This window comes from Rhodofomes roseus, assembly GCF_022264815.1.
Source record: "Rhodofomes roseus strain CIRM-BRFM 1785 chromosome Unknown C8Q71scaffold_41, whole genome shotgun sequence".
Classification (NCBI taxonomy): Eukaryota; Fungi; Basidiomycota; class Agaricomycetes; order Polyporales; family Fomitopsidaceae; genus Rhodofomes; species Rhodofomes roseus.
In genome coordinates this window covers 80630-93345 of record NW_025952997.1, presented here as the reverse complement: position 1 = coordinate 93345, position 12716 = coordinate 80630, and the positions used below count along the sequence as shown (strand labels likewise).

Genomic DNA, 12716 nt, shown 5'->3' with positions numbered 1-12716 from the left:
TTAGCAGGGTAAGATCGGTACCGGAGTCCCAACGATAGTCCCCTGGCTGGGAGGTGGTATATCTCCTCCGGAGCTGTGGGTTATGCATTGGTGCAGATTATAGGAGGCCTCATACCGACTACCCGTGACATCTTCGGCCCACGAGGCTGCAGCAACGGACATACATAGTGAGTGAGGTGTCATGTTCCCATTCGGGCGGAAGGCCTCTCTGATCCTAGCCAGTACAACAAGTGGAAGTCATTGTCAAGTCGTTGTCAAACCAAAGTTCCGTCGACTCTCCGAGTCGGGACGAGCGCTCGACAGCGTCAGGTGACTGACGCGCAACGCGGTGTCTTACGCGCTTTTGCCTGCCCTAAACTCAACGTTGGACTTGGTGTTCGCCTGCTACCCTGCCTGTCGGCGCCCCTGCTCCTGTATCTCGCCTCAAGATCTCTTGGATTACTCCTTGCGTCATTGGACTATGCTCTGAAGATGTCCGACTTCTCTAGTATGTCGCCCTCAACAGGGCCGCCGCGGTCGCCTCTGTTTGGTACTGCAACGTTCTCGACCCTCTCGCCTACTCAAACACCCATGTCTCCCTCAAGATTTTCTTCGTCCTTCCGTTCTGGTAAGTATTTCGGCATCCACAACCCTTGCTTGCTAAAGTTGTACATAGCCACACCAGTCGCCTCGTCTTACGACAGCGACGATGCCTCGTCCGGCCGGCAGATGCGTCGAATTGTTGTATCACCCTCGCCAACGTCAAGAGGTTCCGAAGCCTATACTTATGATGAAGAGGACTCCATCAACGATGCAGCTGAAGTGGAGGCCGAACTCGCACAAATCAACGATGACATCGACGACTTTCTGTCCGAAGTGTCGCGCAACTCCTCCAGAGAGGCCTCCACATACACGTCGTACACCGGCCCTTCTACATACACCTCCTACACTGGTCCCTCGACGTATACTACGCGCACTGACAGCGTCTCGAATGCCGGGTCGGGGACGTCTGGCAACCACCGCTCTGCAGCTGGAACCATGTCTATGGCTGAGCGCGGACCGCGCGTACTCAGCACCATATCAGAGCACACAGAAAATACGCCTTCGCGACCTTCTTCTTATCCCTCTGCTGGCGATGGCAACCGTCTTTCAGCCCACATTGAAGGTGTAGTGTCTCACGTTCGCTCTGCCACTGAGCCGTCCCAAGCGACGCAGCCTCCGCGTCCGCTTCCGTCTACGCCCGGCCCAAAGGTAGGGGAGCGTATCGCATTCTTCGAAGATCGTACGGCCGCCTCTTCTGGGAGCCCCGCGCCATTGTTCGGTCACACCAGAATGGCGTCCGCGCCGTCGGCCATTCGGTCCCCTAGTCCCTTTACGACGACGCAGAGTCGCTCAATGCCAACCTTGAGTAGCACCGGGTATGGTTATGGGACGACGACGGGCTATGGGAGCACTACATACGGCTCACGGCCTTCCTCTCGCACAGGCTCCGCGGCTTCGTACTCGGGGCTTAACACCACAATGTCTTCCATGCTGTCACCGCCGCCTCACAGCGCTTTGTCCTGGGATTCACGCGACCCTACGAGCACTGCGGAAACGACCCTCACCACTCGCACACCCGTCTCTGGGAGCACCTATACGGCGTCAGGAACTGAGACGGGGACCTATACGAATCCGAGCTCCAACACGTTCTCCAACACACTCACGAGCTTCGTTGATACAACGACGACCCCGACGGCGCCGTCGCTCACTCCACGCCAGATGTCGCCGAACGATCGCACAGCGCTGAGCCAAGTGCGGAACGTTATCAACCGATGGAAGGAACGCACGCCTTCGATGGCCAAGTCAGAACGCTCGACGACTTCGCCGTCGCCCACGCAGAGCGACGGTCTCTTCAGCATCCGGCGCCGGGCCAGTAGGGGCAGCGCGAGGCTCAGAGATCGCGCACTCCAGGCTGGGAACAGGAATGGCGGCAGGAGGGCGAGCGACCCAGTCTCGACTACCGGCTTGGATGAGAGCGGAAGCGGCTCTCTCAGCACCAGTGGACTGCTTCCGCCTCCGTTCGACATCAACGAGATGGGACAGTACGTAGGAGCTCCAGAGGCTCAGGAGGTAAGTATCCACGATTAACGTAGTTCGTCGCTGTAAACTCACAACACTCTTGATCCAGCCGCTTCGTATCGGTCTGCTTTGGTACCTGAACGTTCATGCCGCGCCGCCCTACCGCTGGCAGCGCTGCCAGGCGCTACTCTACCCCCACATGCTCCTCCTGTCCTGGATCGCCGCAGGTGGTGGACGCGGCATCGTCACTTTGGACCTTCTGAACTGCACGGAGGTGCAGTCGGCGAAGTCGCCGACGCATCACGGCGCGCAAGACGACGTCGGAACGCTGGCTGCCATAGCGCAGAGCCAAAATGCGAGCACCGGTGTGGAGACGCAATTGGGTGAAGCGGAGCTCATGCAGACGCTGAGCCCGTTCCATCTGCTCTACACTGACGGTATTGAGAGGTTGGGGACGGATAGCCCGAGGGAACGGGTCCGTTGGGTCAGCGCTATTTGGTATGTTTCTGGACTTTTGTGTGGAGTTTGCTCGATGCTGAGCTTCCTCATTATACAGGGATGTCCTCGACCGTGCGGTATCTATTCCGGATCGCTCGGTCAGCGGCTCGCCCACTGGATCCGTACGCACTATGCGCTCGTTCATGAGCACGGGCTCCTCACGCTCTGGGTCGGCAACCGGGTCAGCGACGACGCGCTATGTCCCTCACATCGACACGATTCCAGATATGTCGGACCTGCAGTCTATCTCTGGTTCCAGCACTCGCACAGGCTTGTCTCGCCGCTCGTCTCTTGCATCCGCGCATCGCACGCGCGCGACGGACGACTCGGCCGTCTCGAACCAGGCGTTCCTGTACCCTGGCGATCCCCGCGTTATTGGTCCGAGCAGAAGCAGCTCCATCCGTCGTACCAGCTCCCTGACTGACCTAGACGAGGAGTTCGCCTCTGCTGTCCGCCGCGCGCGCGATTCGCGTCCAGGGTTGGGCTTCGGCCTTGGCCTTGCAGGCGGCATACCTGTGGGCGATGGCTCGCCTGTCACGGTGTCAAGTGGCCCAAGATTGAGTCGCGATGTATACATGTCGCCGCCGCCGAGCGTAGGGAGAGGAAGTGACCGAGCGCGTAGTCACGCTTCTGACAGCGCGACGTCTGTCTCAGACGACGCCTTCTTCTCCGCGACTGGGCGATCAAGGACTCCCGGCTCTAGCTTCTACTCATCGTCGACATTCACTAGGGGTCTCACAACTACGGATACTAGGACGGGTACTGGCCTTGGTACGGACGAGACGCTGCTGGACATCGTCTCCGGCACGGGGACCCACGTCGTCGCTTCGACGCTGTCTCTCAGAGGCACGACCTCGGCGTCTATGCTGGGCGATTCGCACAGCGGGTCGAGCGGTCTGCCGTCGACGTCGCCTTCACGCAGCGGTCTGACACGGTCGAGGGCCGTCGCGCGCCGGACGCCTAGAAGCAGCTCGCGCACGTACTCCTCGTACGATCGCAGCAGCGAAGACGCGTCTGACAAGGAGAACACGGGAAGCTATACCCCCACTGCGACTCGATCGTACACCGAAGGCCTCAGCACCCTGGAGACGTACTCAAGCTCATATACACCCACGAGATCTTACACCCCTACGCCGTCATCCTCGTCTTACACGCGGTCGGACGACTATACGAGATCTTCGGAGGGGCCGGACAGCGAGCCGGCGCGATCAAGCACGACGGCGCAGAGCACGGAATATGCGACGGCTAGGTCCCCATCAGAGTTATCCTACGTATCGTTGCCGACGATCCCGTCGCTCGCCTCTGACTACGACACAGCGGAGGTTTGCTCCACGGAGTACGAGACGGCCCCCAAATGCCCTACGGAGCCTCTCTCAGAGTACGAGACGGCGGAGGTCTGCCCTACGGAACCAGGGTCGGAGTACATCACAGCGGAGGTCTGCCCGTCGGAAGTAGAGACGGACTACAAGACGGCGGAGTGTAGGTGCGCGAAACGCGAGGAGGTCGAAGAGGAGGACGAGGATGTAGTCAGCATAACGCCTTCCGCGATCCCCACCATCCCGTCAGTCTCACCGAAGAGCTCGGTGGCTGACGTCCTGCAGCCGGAGGATATTCCCTTGCCGCCCTCGGTGTACAGTCCATCCGTCACACCGACGGAACTCTCGGAGGTGCCTACCCCCACAGAGGAGCCTGTCCCGTCGCCCTCTCCTCCTGTACCATCAGAGCCCGAGTCATCCGTCATCTCGATACCCGGACCATCACCCATTCCGACGACAGAGTCTCCTCTTGGTTCTCTGCCCTCTGTGTCAACTGTATCGACGCCGACCGAGTCTTCCATTACGCCTACGCCGACAGACCTTCTTACGTCATCTGTTCCTTCGACGATTGAGCAGCCGCCGACGCCGTCTAGCCCCGCTATACCTGAGTCGCTATGGGGGGTTGAGAGCGACGAATCGTATGAATCGTCTCTTCTCAGGGCCTCTCCGTCGGTTCAATCGCTTGCCTTGCCGGAGGGTGCGGATACGTCGTTTGAGACGTCCTTCCTCCGACCTAGTGGATCGCCGTTCACAGAGGAGGAAGATGTGAGTCTCCTGACTCCCATCACAGAGTTGAGCACCGAGTCTGCGACGTCGGTACCATCGTCGCCTTCCGAGTCCATCACGCCCACTCCGTCGACGATCTCCCTTCCTCCGAGTGTTCCTTCGCCTACCCCTATCTCGACTGCAGTACCGCTCCCAACGGTAACGCTCTCCCGCACGCCATCGACTATCTCAACGGTGTCCTCCGTTTCTATGAGCTCATCTGTTTTCGAGCCGCGATCTCTCTTCGATTTTCCTTTATCGATTGCAGAGGACGAGGTATCTACTGAGCCTTCCCTGCTCTCAGTGATGCCTTCGCCGACCATTAGACCGGTGAGTACCATTATATGAAGTTTTGCGCACACTAAATCCGTGATAGATATCTCCGCGTGTCGTTCCTTTGCCTCCATCACCGGCTCCAAGTCTTGTACCCCCCACTCCGACCATGAGTGTCAGCATCACTACACCACGGGGAGATATACCATCGATCAGGTCTACTGTGGAGACTATACCTTCCGAGGCTCCGAGCACCATCCTGACACACGACGTCAACCGTCTTTTGCAATACCTCAATGACATCGATACCCAACGAGGAGCAGAGAACCGGGAGATGGCGCACAACATAGAAGATATCAGACATCTTCTGGAGGAGCTGAGAGACAATCAGCGCGAATTGTCAGTGACCGTACCTCCGCCGATGCAGCCAGCTCCGCCAACGCTGCGAGAGGTCATCCGAGAGGTCCCAGTGCCGATCCCTGCCCCTGCACCAGAGGTTCCTCCTCCCGTGCCGAGGAAGGATAGGTCAGTCGGAGGAAGTAGCATCATTAGCACTACTCCCGTTCGTCCTACCCCCATTCGTCCTGGAGAGTCATTGGAAGCCACCCCACGGCTCACTCGACCCCGTCTGATACCTATACCATTGACGCCGCCTCCTCTGCGCATACGCCTCCCGTCGCCCGATACGACGATTTCGCTTTCGGACTCTTTCTTGTCCTCTCATCATTCAGACGATTTTAGTCTGATGGAGTCTGAGGGGTATCCTGCGATGCCAACATCTCCATCCTGGCCGTCAGAACCAAGTTCCTCCCCTGAATCATCACCGCCATCATCACCGCTGTCCCTACCTTCGAGAACACCATCTTTCTCAGCTAGCCCGACGCCTCCGCCGTCTTCCTCTACACCTGCTTCGCCCACCTCCTCTGTATCCAGCGGCACTGCCAGGCAAGTCCCGCCAGTGGGTCTCAGCACTCTGCGTGATGCGTTGGCACAGATCCGCGAGGAGATGTCAGCCTTGCAGACGAACCAAGCTACTGCCAGCCAGATTCTGGAGGAGCTACGTGCGAGGCCAGTGGGCCAGGATATATCGGACTGTTGTCGCAGGCTGGAGGAGGCCATCCAGCGCATTATGGAACAGACGCAACGCCCTCAGGCTCCGGCTCGTGATGATCGCTCGGAATCTCTCTATCCTTCGGGTTCAGATACTTCACTGCTGGACCACATAGCACGGTTGCGAGAGGAAGTTGGTCGTGACCTCCCTCCGATTCAGATGCCTGTACCCGTTCGTGCAGGCCCCTCTTTCGATGAGCGGTTGGTGGATATGCTGGCCGAAGGCCCGCCAGTAAATCAACAGCCGATCCAACCACCGCCCCCCATCGTCCCTCTGACGTATCGGCCGGGTCCTAGGGTGAGCCGACCTCGCAGTGCAAGCCCGGTTTTCGAGACCGATCTCCCGCCACGCCCGGGCACCTTTCCCATTACGCAGCCTGTGGTATTTGAGCCCAGAAGGCGGCCTATCCCTCGAACTCCTCGTGTTCGACGGTATCCGCCCCCTGCAGAGCCATCTGAAACGGAAAGCGCATATGCACCTCAGATGCCTCCCTCTGAGCGCATCATTCCCCGTGACGCAAGACGTCCTGAAGATGACATTGACTTCTTGGACGAAGTACAGATAAGGCGACGTGGGCGCCGGCCGGGGGATGGTTTCTTTCAGTCGGATGGAACGCCGGTTAGTGAATAGTCTATCAACTGACCTATATACTCAGTTCGTTCGATACTGGTATAGGGACCTGATCGTAGGCCGCCCACTGCCCCAGCTGCCCTCGGAGATGTGCCTCCTTTGCCACAGCAAGCTGCCCCAGGTACTCAGCCTGTTCCAGCTGCACCTGCGCCTCCTCCAGGTGTCTTCGCCCCCGCACCTCCGACACAGGTGAGACTTCATTGCTGAACGCTCTATTGCAACCTCTCACTTCATATCAGACTGTCCTCCAAATACCGTTTGATGACATCTTGACACTTCTCCGCGTGAGTATTGCGTTTTACTTGCTTCAGTTTCATTCAAACCGGACATACACAGGACAACCGCACCGCCCAATTGGCATCTATTGACCAAGTCCGCGAAGTAATGCGTTATCTGCGAGACTTCAACGAGTGGCACGGACGAGATGTCGAAGATCGTCACGCTGAGATACGTGGACTCAACGCAAGAGTTGATCAAATTCGTGACTTGATTTACGATCTCTTGGGTCGACGGGGTACGTAATGTTCATTGCTAATAGTAAGCAGATGCTCACCATGGAATGCAGAGGCGCCGCAACCACCAGTGGAACCACCTGCCGCACAACCCGGTGCGATGCCTGGTGTAGTCATTCCTCCAATGCCGCAGGCACCTTACCCGCCCAATTTCGTCCCGCCGCCCGGTTTCGTCCCGCAACCAGGTTTCGGGTCACAACCAGGTCTCGGATATGTTCCAGCTCATGAGGGACCGGTCATTCCGGAGTATCGCGAGGAAGGGTTCACTCCGTCACCTCCATATCCTCCAGTCATTCCGCCGACGCCGCCCCCTGGCATGCCCCAGCCGTTCATTCCTCCCGGCCCCGGGGGATATGTCGTACCACCTCAGCCCATCAACGTATATCAACCAGCACAACAGATGTTCGACGATGGCCCTGTCGTCCCAACCCCGCCGTCGTCGGGAACGGAGACAGAGAGTTACGATTCCGGTCCCGACATACGTATCATCCCGCCGCCCGGAGCCACTCAACCCATGCAACCGGGGATGCAGCAGCCCATCACCATTGTCCCCCCAGGACAACCACAGTTCCAGCCACAGTTCCAGCCACAGTTCCAGCCCCAGCAACCAACAGAGATTCACGTCCACACGGAGCCTTCGTCCTCGCGTCCTCCGTCACCAACTGGACCCGAGCGTAGATATGTAGAACAGTCGCCTACGAGGTCTGGTAGTCCAGGACGTCCTTACTCTCCGCCACCAGTCGTCGTTCAAGTTCCTGGTCCTACTTCACCTCGCCCTGGTTCACCTAGGCATCCCGATGCTCCGCACATGATTGTTTCTTCCCCACCTCCTCAACTCGTCCCGTCGGCGACTCAACAGCCTATTATCATCCAACCTGCACCACCACCATTCATGGGCGGCCAACCCTTCATACCTGGACAACCGCCGCAAGTGATCAACGTACAACCGAGTGCTCAGCCCATGTCACCTCAGCAGTCAGAATACCCGGAGCGCTATTCTCCCCAAGGAGATCCCATGATCATTCACACGGGGCCGCGGTCTGCTTCGCGTTCACGGTCCAGGGAAGGCCACCGCTTGCACCGCGCTTCCCGCTCACCTGGTCCAGTGATCATTCAGCCTGCGGGCCCTCAGTCTGTTGGACAGCCGCTATATGTGCAGCCTCATAGTCAACAACCAGGTGGTCCCGTTGAAGTAGTCGTTCGGACTGAACCTACTTCTCGCCGCTCACGATCGCGCAGTCCGCACCGGGACGATCGCTCTCCGAGCCCTCATGGCCGCGAAGAGAGATCACCCTATCGAGATGACCGTGGGGGCCGGCGCCGTCGGTCACCAGGATATCGTGAAGGCCGTCGCCGGCGGTCACCCGGCTATGATCGTGAGGGCCGTCATCGTCGATCACCCAGCTATGATAGTGAAGGCCGTAGCCGGTCACCCTACCGCGACGACGACCATGAGCGCCACCACCGCCGCCGGCCACGCCAGCGCGACGACGACGATGTTCGCGGTGGGAGCCGCTCGCCTAGGCCCGGCTATACGAGCAGTGGACGAGGAGGACGCGATGACCCCTATCATGGGCGCCCTTCGACTCACCGTCGCTATAGATCAAGGTCACCCTCGCCTGTCATTGTCCGCGTCGGGAGATCCCCTCCACGGTCGCGCTCGCCAACCCTCATTGGTCGCAGACCATCACCAAGATATCACTCTCCAGAGCACGGGCGCGAGGATCCCTACCATGCTGGCCCCTCCAGCGAGATCAGACGACTGAGTAGATCCCCTCCTCAAAGAACACGAACTGGTAGCGGACGCTCAACTGCAAGGCGCTCTCCATCACCACGTAACATTCCTCAACGTCCACCGCGCTCCGAGCGTCCTGCGCATGAGTATGAACGCTCGCCTCCGCCTAGGCGGACGCCGTCTCCCATACCTGAGGAAGGAACACCGTCACCGCCACAACGGCCCATTGTCGTTCGTACCGGTAGTCGTACGGGTAGTCGGCGTGAGCCACCGCGACGCCCTGGATCAAGAGACCCTACATTCGTCGAACTACACCCCGAAGACTCTCCACCTAGTCCTCCGCGGATCGTGCGGATACCCACAACAAGACCCCCAACGAGACGACCGAGTGATGGTACGCGATTTCCTACGAACATATCCATTGTACTCATGGAAAATTAGTCACTCTCGCGCCTACCTATCCCGAACGCACGCCTGAAGGAGGTGAGTGCTGCAGTCACCGCGTAGATGGCCGTATACTGATGGAGTCAGTAGAACATGTCGAATTGCCAGAAAGCCCGACCGATGGTGAGTGCCCGGCGTCCGTAGAAGGATGAGCGTTGCTGATGAGACCCTGCTAGTTGAAGCAATGCACGAAGCGCTCAGGGCAGCAGATAGGCGCACTCCAGCGGGTACGTACATGGCTCTCGCTGCATAACTATATGTTAACGCGGAACGAGCAGTTCCTCGTGTTCCAACTCAGAGGCCCACAGGGGAACCGCTTGGACACGACTATGCAGCGACAGAAGACTCGGTGCCAGTTCGGGTCCCCCCGCCTGCCTCCGAAGCTGCTTTCCCCGAGCATGAATACGCGGAGCAGCCGCCCGATGAGCACTATGTCCCACCTCCAGGGGAAACATATGCACCCTCAGTTCCTCCATCTGCCGCACCTTCAAGAAGGCCCACATTCCGCCCTACTCCATCCGAGGCTATCGAGCGCTACAGAGAATCTGGTCCTGGAGCTCTTGCCCTTGAGGACGCTGAACGTGAACGGAACGAACGGTTCGGAGAACTCGAGCGACAGATGACTGACACCCTGGGGACTCTGGAGGAAGCTGAAACAGCTCGCGATCAAGCATTCCGAGGGAATGAAGATGACAGACAGCGCATTTTCGAGGACCATGAGGCTCAACGCGATCAAGAGGCAGTCGAACGACGGGATGCGATGTGGAGAGAACTTGAGGACCGCTTGGCCAACATCGTTCAACAGGTGCCTCTGCCGGTACCCCCGCCGCCTGAACCAGGTGCGGAACCTGAGGTTGCAGCACCTGAAGAAGAGCTCCCTCCACCAGAAGTGCCGGCAGAAGTTCCTGGAGAGCGACCGGCTGATCTGCAGTCTGTTGTCGAGTCAATTCGGTCTGTCGCACAAGACGCCGCTTCCCGACATGCGCAGGATATCTTGGAGACTGTCCGTTTAGAACGCGAGGAGTTGATGCGGGAGCGGGAGCTTGCCCAAGCCGAGCGCGAACGTGCACAAGCAGAATCGGAAGCCGCTCGGGCACGTTACAACGAAGATCGCGAGGCCCGTATCCGTGCATTGGAGGAGGAGCTTGCCGCTGTTCGTTCGGAACTCGAGAACGAGCGTCTGCTGCGCGCGACGGAGGAGACCGAACGTCGTGAGCGGGAGCGCATCGAAACGATGGATCGCGATGAAGCTATGCGTGCCCAGCTCAGCGACATCACGAATCTGGTGTCTGAGCAACGGGACGAGCTTCAGCGCAAGCGCGAACTCACGGAGCAGCACTGGGCCGAGAAAGAGCGCTGGATGGAGCAGTGCAATGATGCGAACGCGGAGTTGCGCCAGCTTGTTCAGCAAGTCATCGAGGAGAGAGCCGTCGACAAGGCTGATTGGGATGCGGACAGAGAGGCGAGGGCCAATGATCCTTGTAAGTGTATGCTCTCTGCATGGCGTGCATGTATTGACTGTTCCACAGCCGTTCAGAGTGTTCTGGATGAAATGGCTGCGTTTAGAAACCAGCAAGATGAACTACTCCGTCAGATGGCAGACAGTACGTTGATTATACCAACACATGGTATCCATCGTTAACAAACTACCATTAGGTTGGCGTGCAGACTGCGCTCGGCAACACGAGGAAACACTCGCCGCCGTTCGATCGACCGCCAGCGAGCAAGTTCCCTTCAACATCCAGGGTGTATGTGACGCACCTTCGCCGTGTAGATCGTCGATGCTAACAGACCTCGTTCCCTAGTACCTCGACGAGTTCAGTCGGTCGCTTGCTGCAGAGGTGCGAATGCTTCTTGGCGAAGTCGGTAGGCTGCGAGAAGAGCGGCGCAACATTCAATAGTAAGTCGATGTGGCCCATCCTATGCATGCGCTTCGCGCTTATAATGATCGACTTCTCAGCGAGCTCGGTTGTCTGCTGACGATGAAATCCAAGATGGGGCCTGGAGGCGAGTTCGATCCTGAATGGAGGCCACCTACAGGCGCTTGCGCTCGCGACGGTCAACCAGCTGGACCCTCTGAGGCGCCACCGGAAGCGCCACCCCCGGATGAGCCGCCACAACCTGCTCGTCCGGCATGGCGTAGCGTCATGCAACGTGGCTCTCGTCGATCTCGCAGGTCTCAAGCTGCGCCACCTCCGCCTCCGGAACCTGTGCCGGAAGTCCGGCCACCGATCGAGTCTTGGGCAACTTGGCAGCGTCAGTAGTTCACATGAATCTAGCATTGAGAAACGAACTGACACTCCTATGCCACACAGCTAACGCACAGTTCGTACCTACCCCGCCTCCAAACCCACCCACTACGCTGTTGGTGCCAGATCAGTCTAGCCCAGGCTTGTTCGGGCCTCGCTCTCCTCGATCCTCCATTCATCGATGATGCCCACGACTACGTTCTTGTTACTTTAACGCCTGACGACCTTGATGCTGATGGACTAATGACCGCCTGGATTGGATCTACGTATGCTGTATGTACACTGAATGTTAACATGTCTTCTGCTTTCAATCTATTCGATGCTTCATGTCTGGTAGTCATGCGTGCAAGGGTTGGAGACGGTGAACGAGCTCGAGCCTGCTCGAGTGGTGACAACGGGTCCGAGTGAGGGACCACGACACTTCCTATCTAGGTGCTTACGTACACACAAGTGGCGTTGAAGACGGTTGAACATCCTCGTGGATGGAACCAGCGCTGGGCCTCTCCAACTGCGACAAGCAATCTTGGACGGCACGAGTGAGCATGGTTTGCGTTTTACAACGTCTTCCTGAGACCAACCCATATACGCGTGTGGGCTTGGGCCGATGATCAGCACTCAGCGCTCAGCGCCGCTATTCTACCCGATGTGTGAGCCTTATTGTCGTCGTCGCCGCTAGCACAGCGTCCTTGTGCTCTCCAGATGGACACAATTGTCTTGACCTTTCGTCCGCCTCTCTTAACCAATGTCCTGATCTTCATGTCTCATCGAACTCTCTGTCTCCGACCACCGCCTCCCTTCAATCTGCGTCCGCTTCCTTGCGATGTCAGAACAAGCTCCAGATCAAAGTACCTCAGACACGATCTTTCTGCCGCCATTCGGCACGTATATTGTGCTATCTCTGAACCCAGAGGCTACAGTGCAACGATTTCGGGTGCCGGACCCAGAACTCCTTCTGACGACTGCAAGGCAAATGAAGCCGCAAAAAGTATCTTGCATGCTTCGATGAAGTGAGTATCGCCGTGTTAGCACAACGTGAGATGAGCTGACGCATATTATATTCTAGTATCTGGAGCTACCCATGTGGTACAAGCCAACGCATCAAGTATTAGTGCAGTTTGCGGGTCCTGGTCTACCGCGAGACGT

The 12716-nt window shown here is 58.2% G+C and overlaps 3 protein-coding genes across 3 annotated transcripts; all 3 read left to right on the top strand.

Moving 5' to 3' along the window:
- Nucleotides 1-408: 408 nt before the first annotated feature.
- Nucleotides 409-2109, top strand: C8Q71DRAFT_843952 (uncharacterized protein; the record flags this gene model as incomplete). Its single annotated transcript, XM_047926580.1, has 2 exons — nt 409-607; nt 656-2109. The coding sequence occupies exons 1-2, from the start codon at nt 472-474 to the stop codon at nt 2107-2109; spliced, it is 1590 nt and encodes a 529-aa protein (XP_047772731.1). The 5' UTR covers nt 409-471.
- A 1067-nt stretch (nt 2110-3176) lies between these two features.
- C8Q71DRAFT_443152 (uncharacterized protein) lies at nt 3177-7099 on the top strand. The gene is made up of 4 exons (XM_047918578.1): nt 3177-4949; nt 4996-6621; nt 6679-6917; nt 6970-7099. Exons 1-3 carry the CDS (start codon nt 3402-3404, stop codon nt 6838-6840), a joined length of 3336 nt encoding a protein of 1111 aa, XP_047772730.1. The 5' UTR covers nt 3177-3401; the 3' UTR covers nt 6841-6917; nt 6970-7099.
- A 2263-nt stretch (nt 7100-9362) lies between these two features.
- C8Q71DRAFT_443147 (uncharacterized protein) lies at nt 9363-11909 on the top strand. The gene is made up of 8 exons (XM_047918577.1): nt 9363-9447; nt 9501-9551; nt 9603-10805; nt 10854-10928; nt 10981-11072; nt 11130-11224; nt 11285-11580; nt 11640-11909. Exons 1-8 carry the CDS (start codon nt 9402-9404, stop codon nt 11756-11758), a joined length of 1977 nt encoding a protein of 658 aa, XP_047772729.1. The 5' UTR covers nt 9363-9401; the 3' UTR covers nt 11759-11909.
- Nucleotides 11910-12716: the final 807 nt, after the last annotated feature.

Bases quoted from the DNA above. Each gene is read 5' to 3' on its own strand.
- C8Q71DRAFT_443152 (XM_047918578.1), top strand. From the start codon at position 3,402: ATGCTGGGCGATTCGCACAGCGGGTCGAGCGGTCTGCCGTCGACGTCG. The intron at 4,950-4,995 runs GTGAGTACCATT...AATCCGTGATAG, and splicing joins CTTCGCCGACCATTAGACCG to ATATCTCCGCGTGTCGTTCC. The intron at 6,622-6,678 runs GTTAGTGAATAG...ATACTGGTATAG, and splicing joins TTCAGTCGGATGGAACGCCG to GGACCTGATCGTAGGCCGCC.
- C8Q71DRAFT_443147 (XM_047918577.1), top strand. From the start codon at position 9,402: ATGGAGTCAGTAGAACATGTCGAATTGCCAGAAAGCCCGACCGATG. The intron at 10,929-10,980 runs GTACGTTGATTA...AACTACCATTAG, and splicing joins ACTCCGTCAGATGGCAGACA to GTTGGCGTGCAGACTGCGCT. The intron at 11,581-11,639 runs GTCAGTAGTTCA...TATGCCACACAG, and splicing joins GTCTTGGGCAACTTGGCAGC to CTAACGCACAGTTCGTACCT.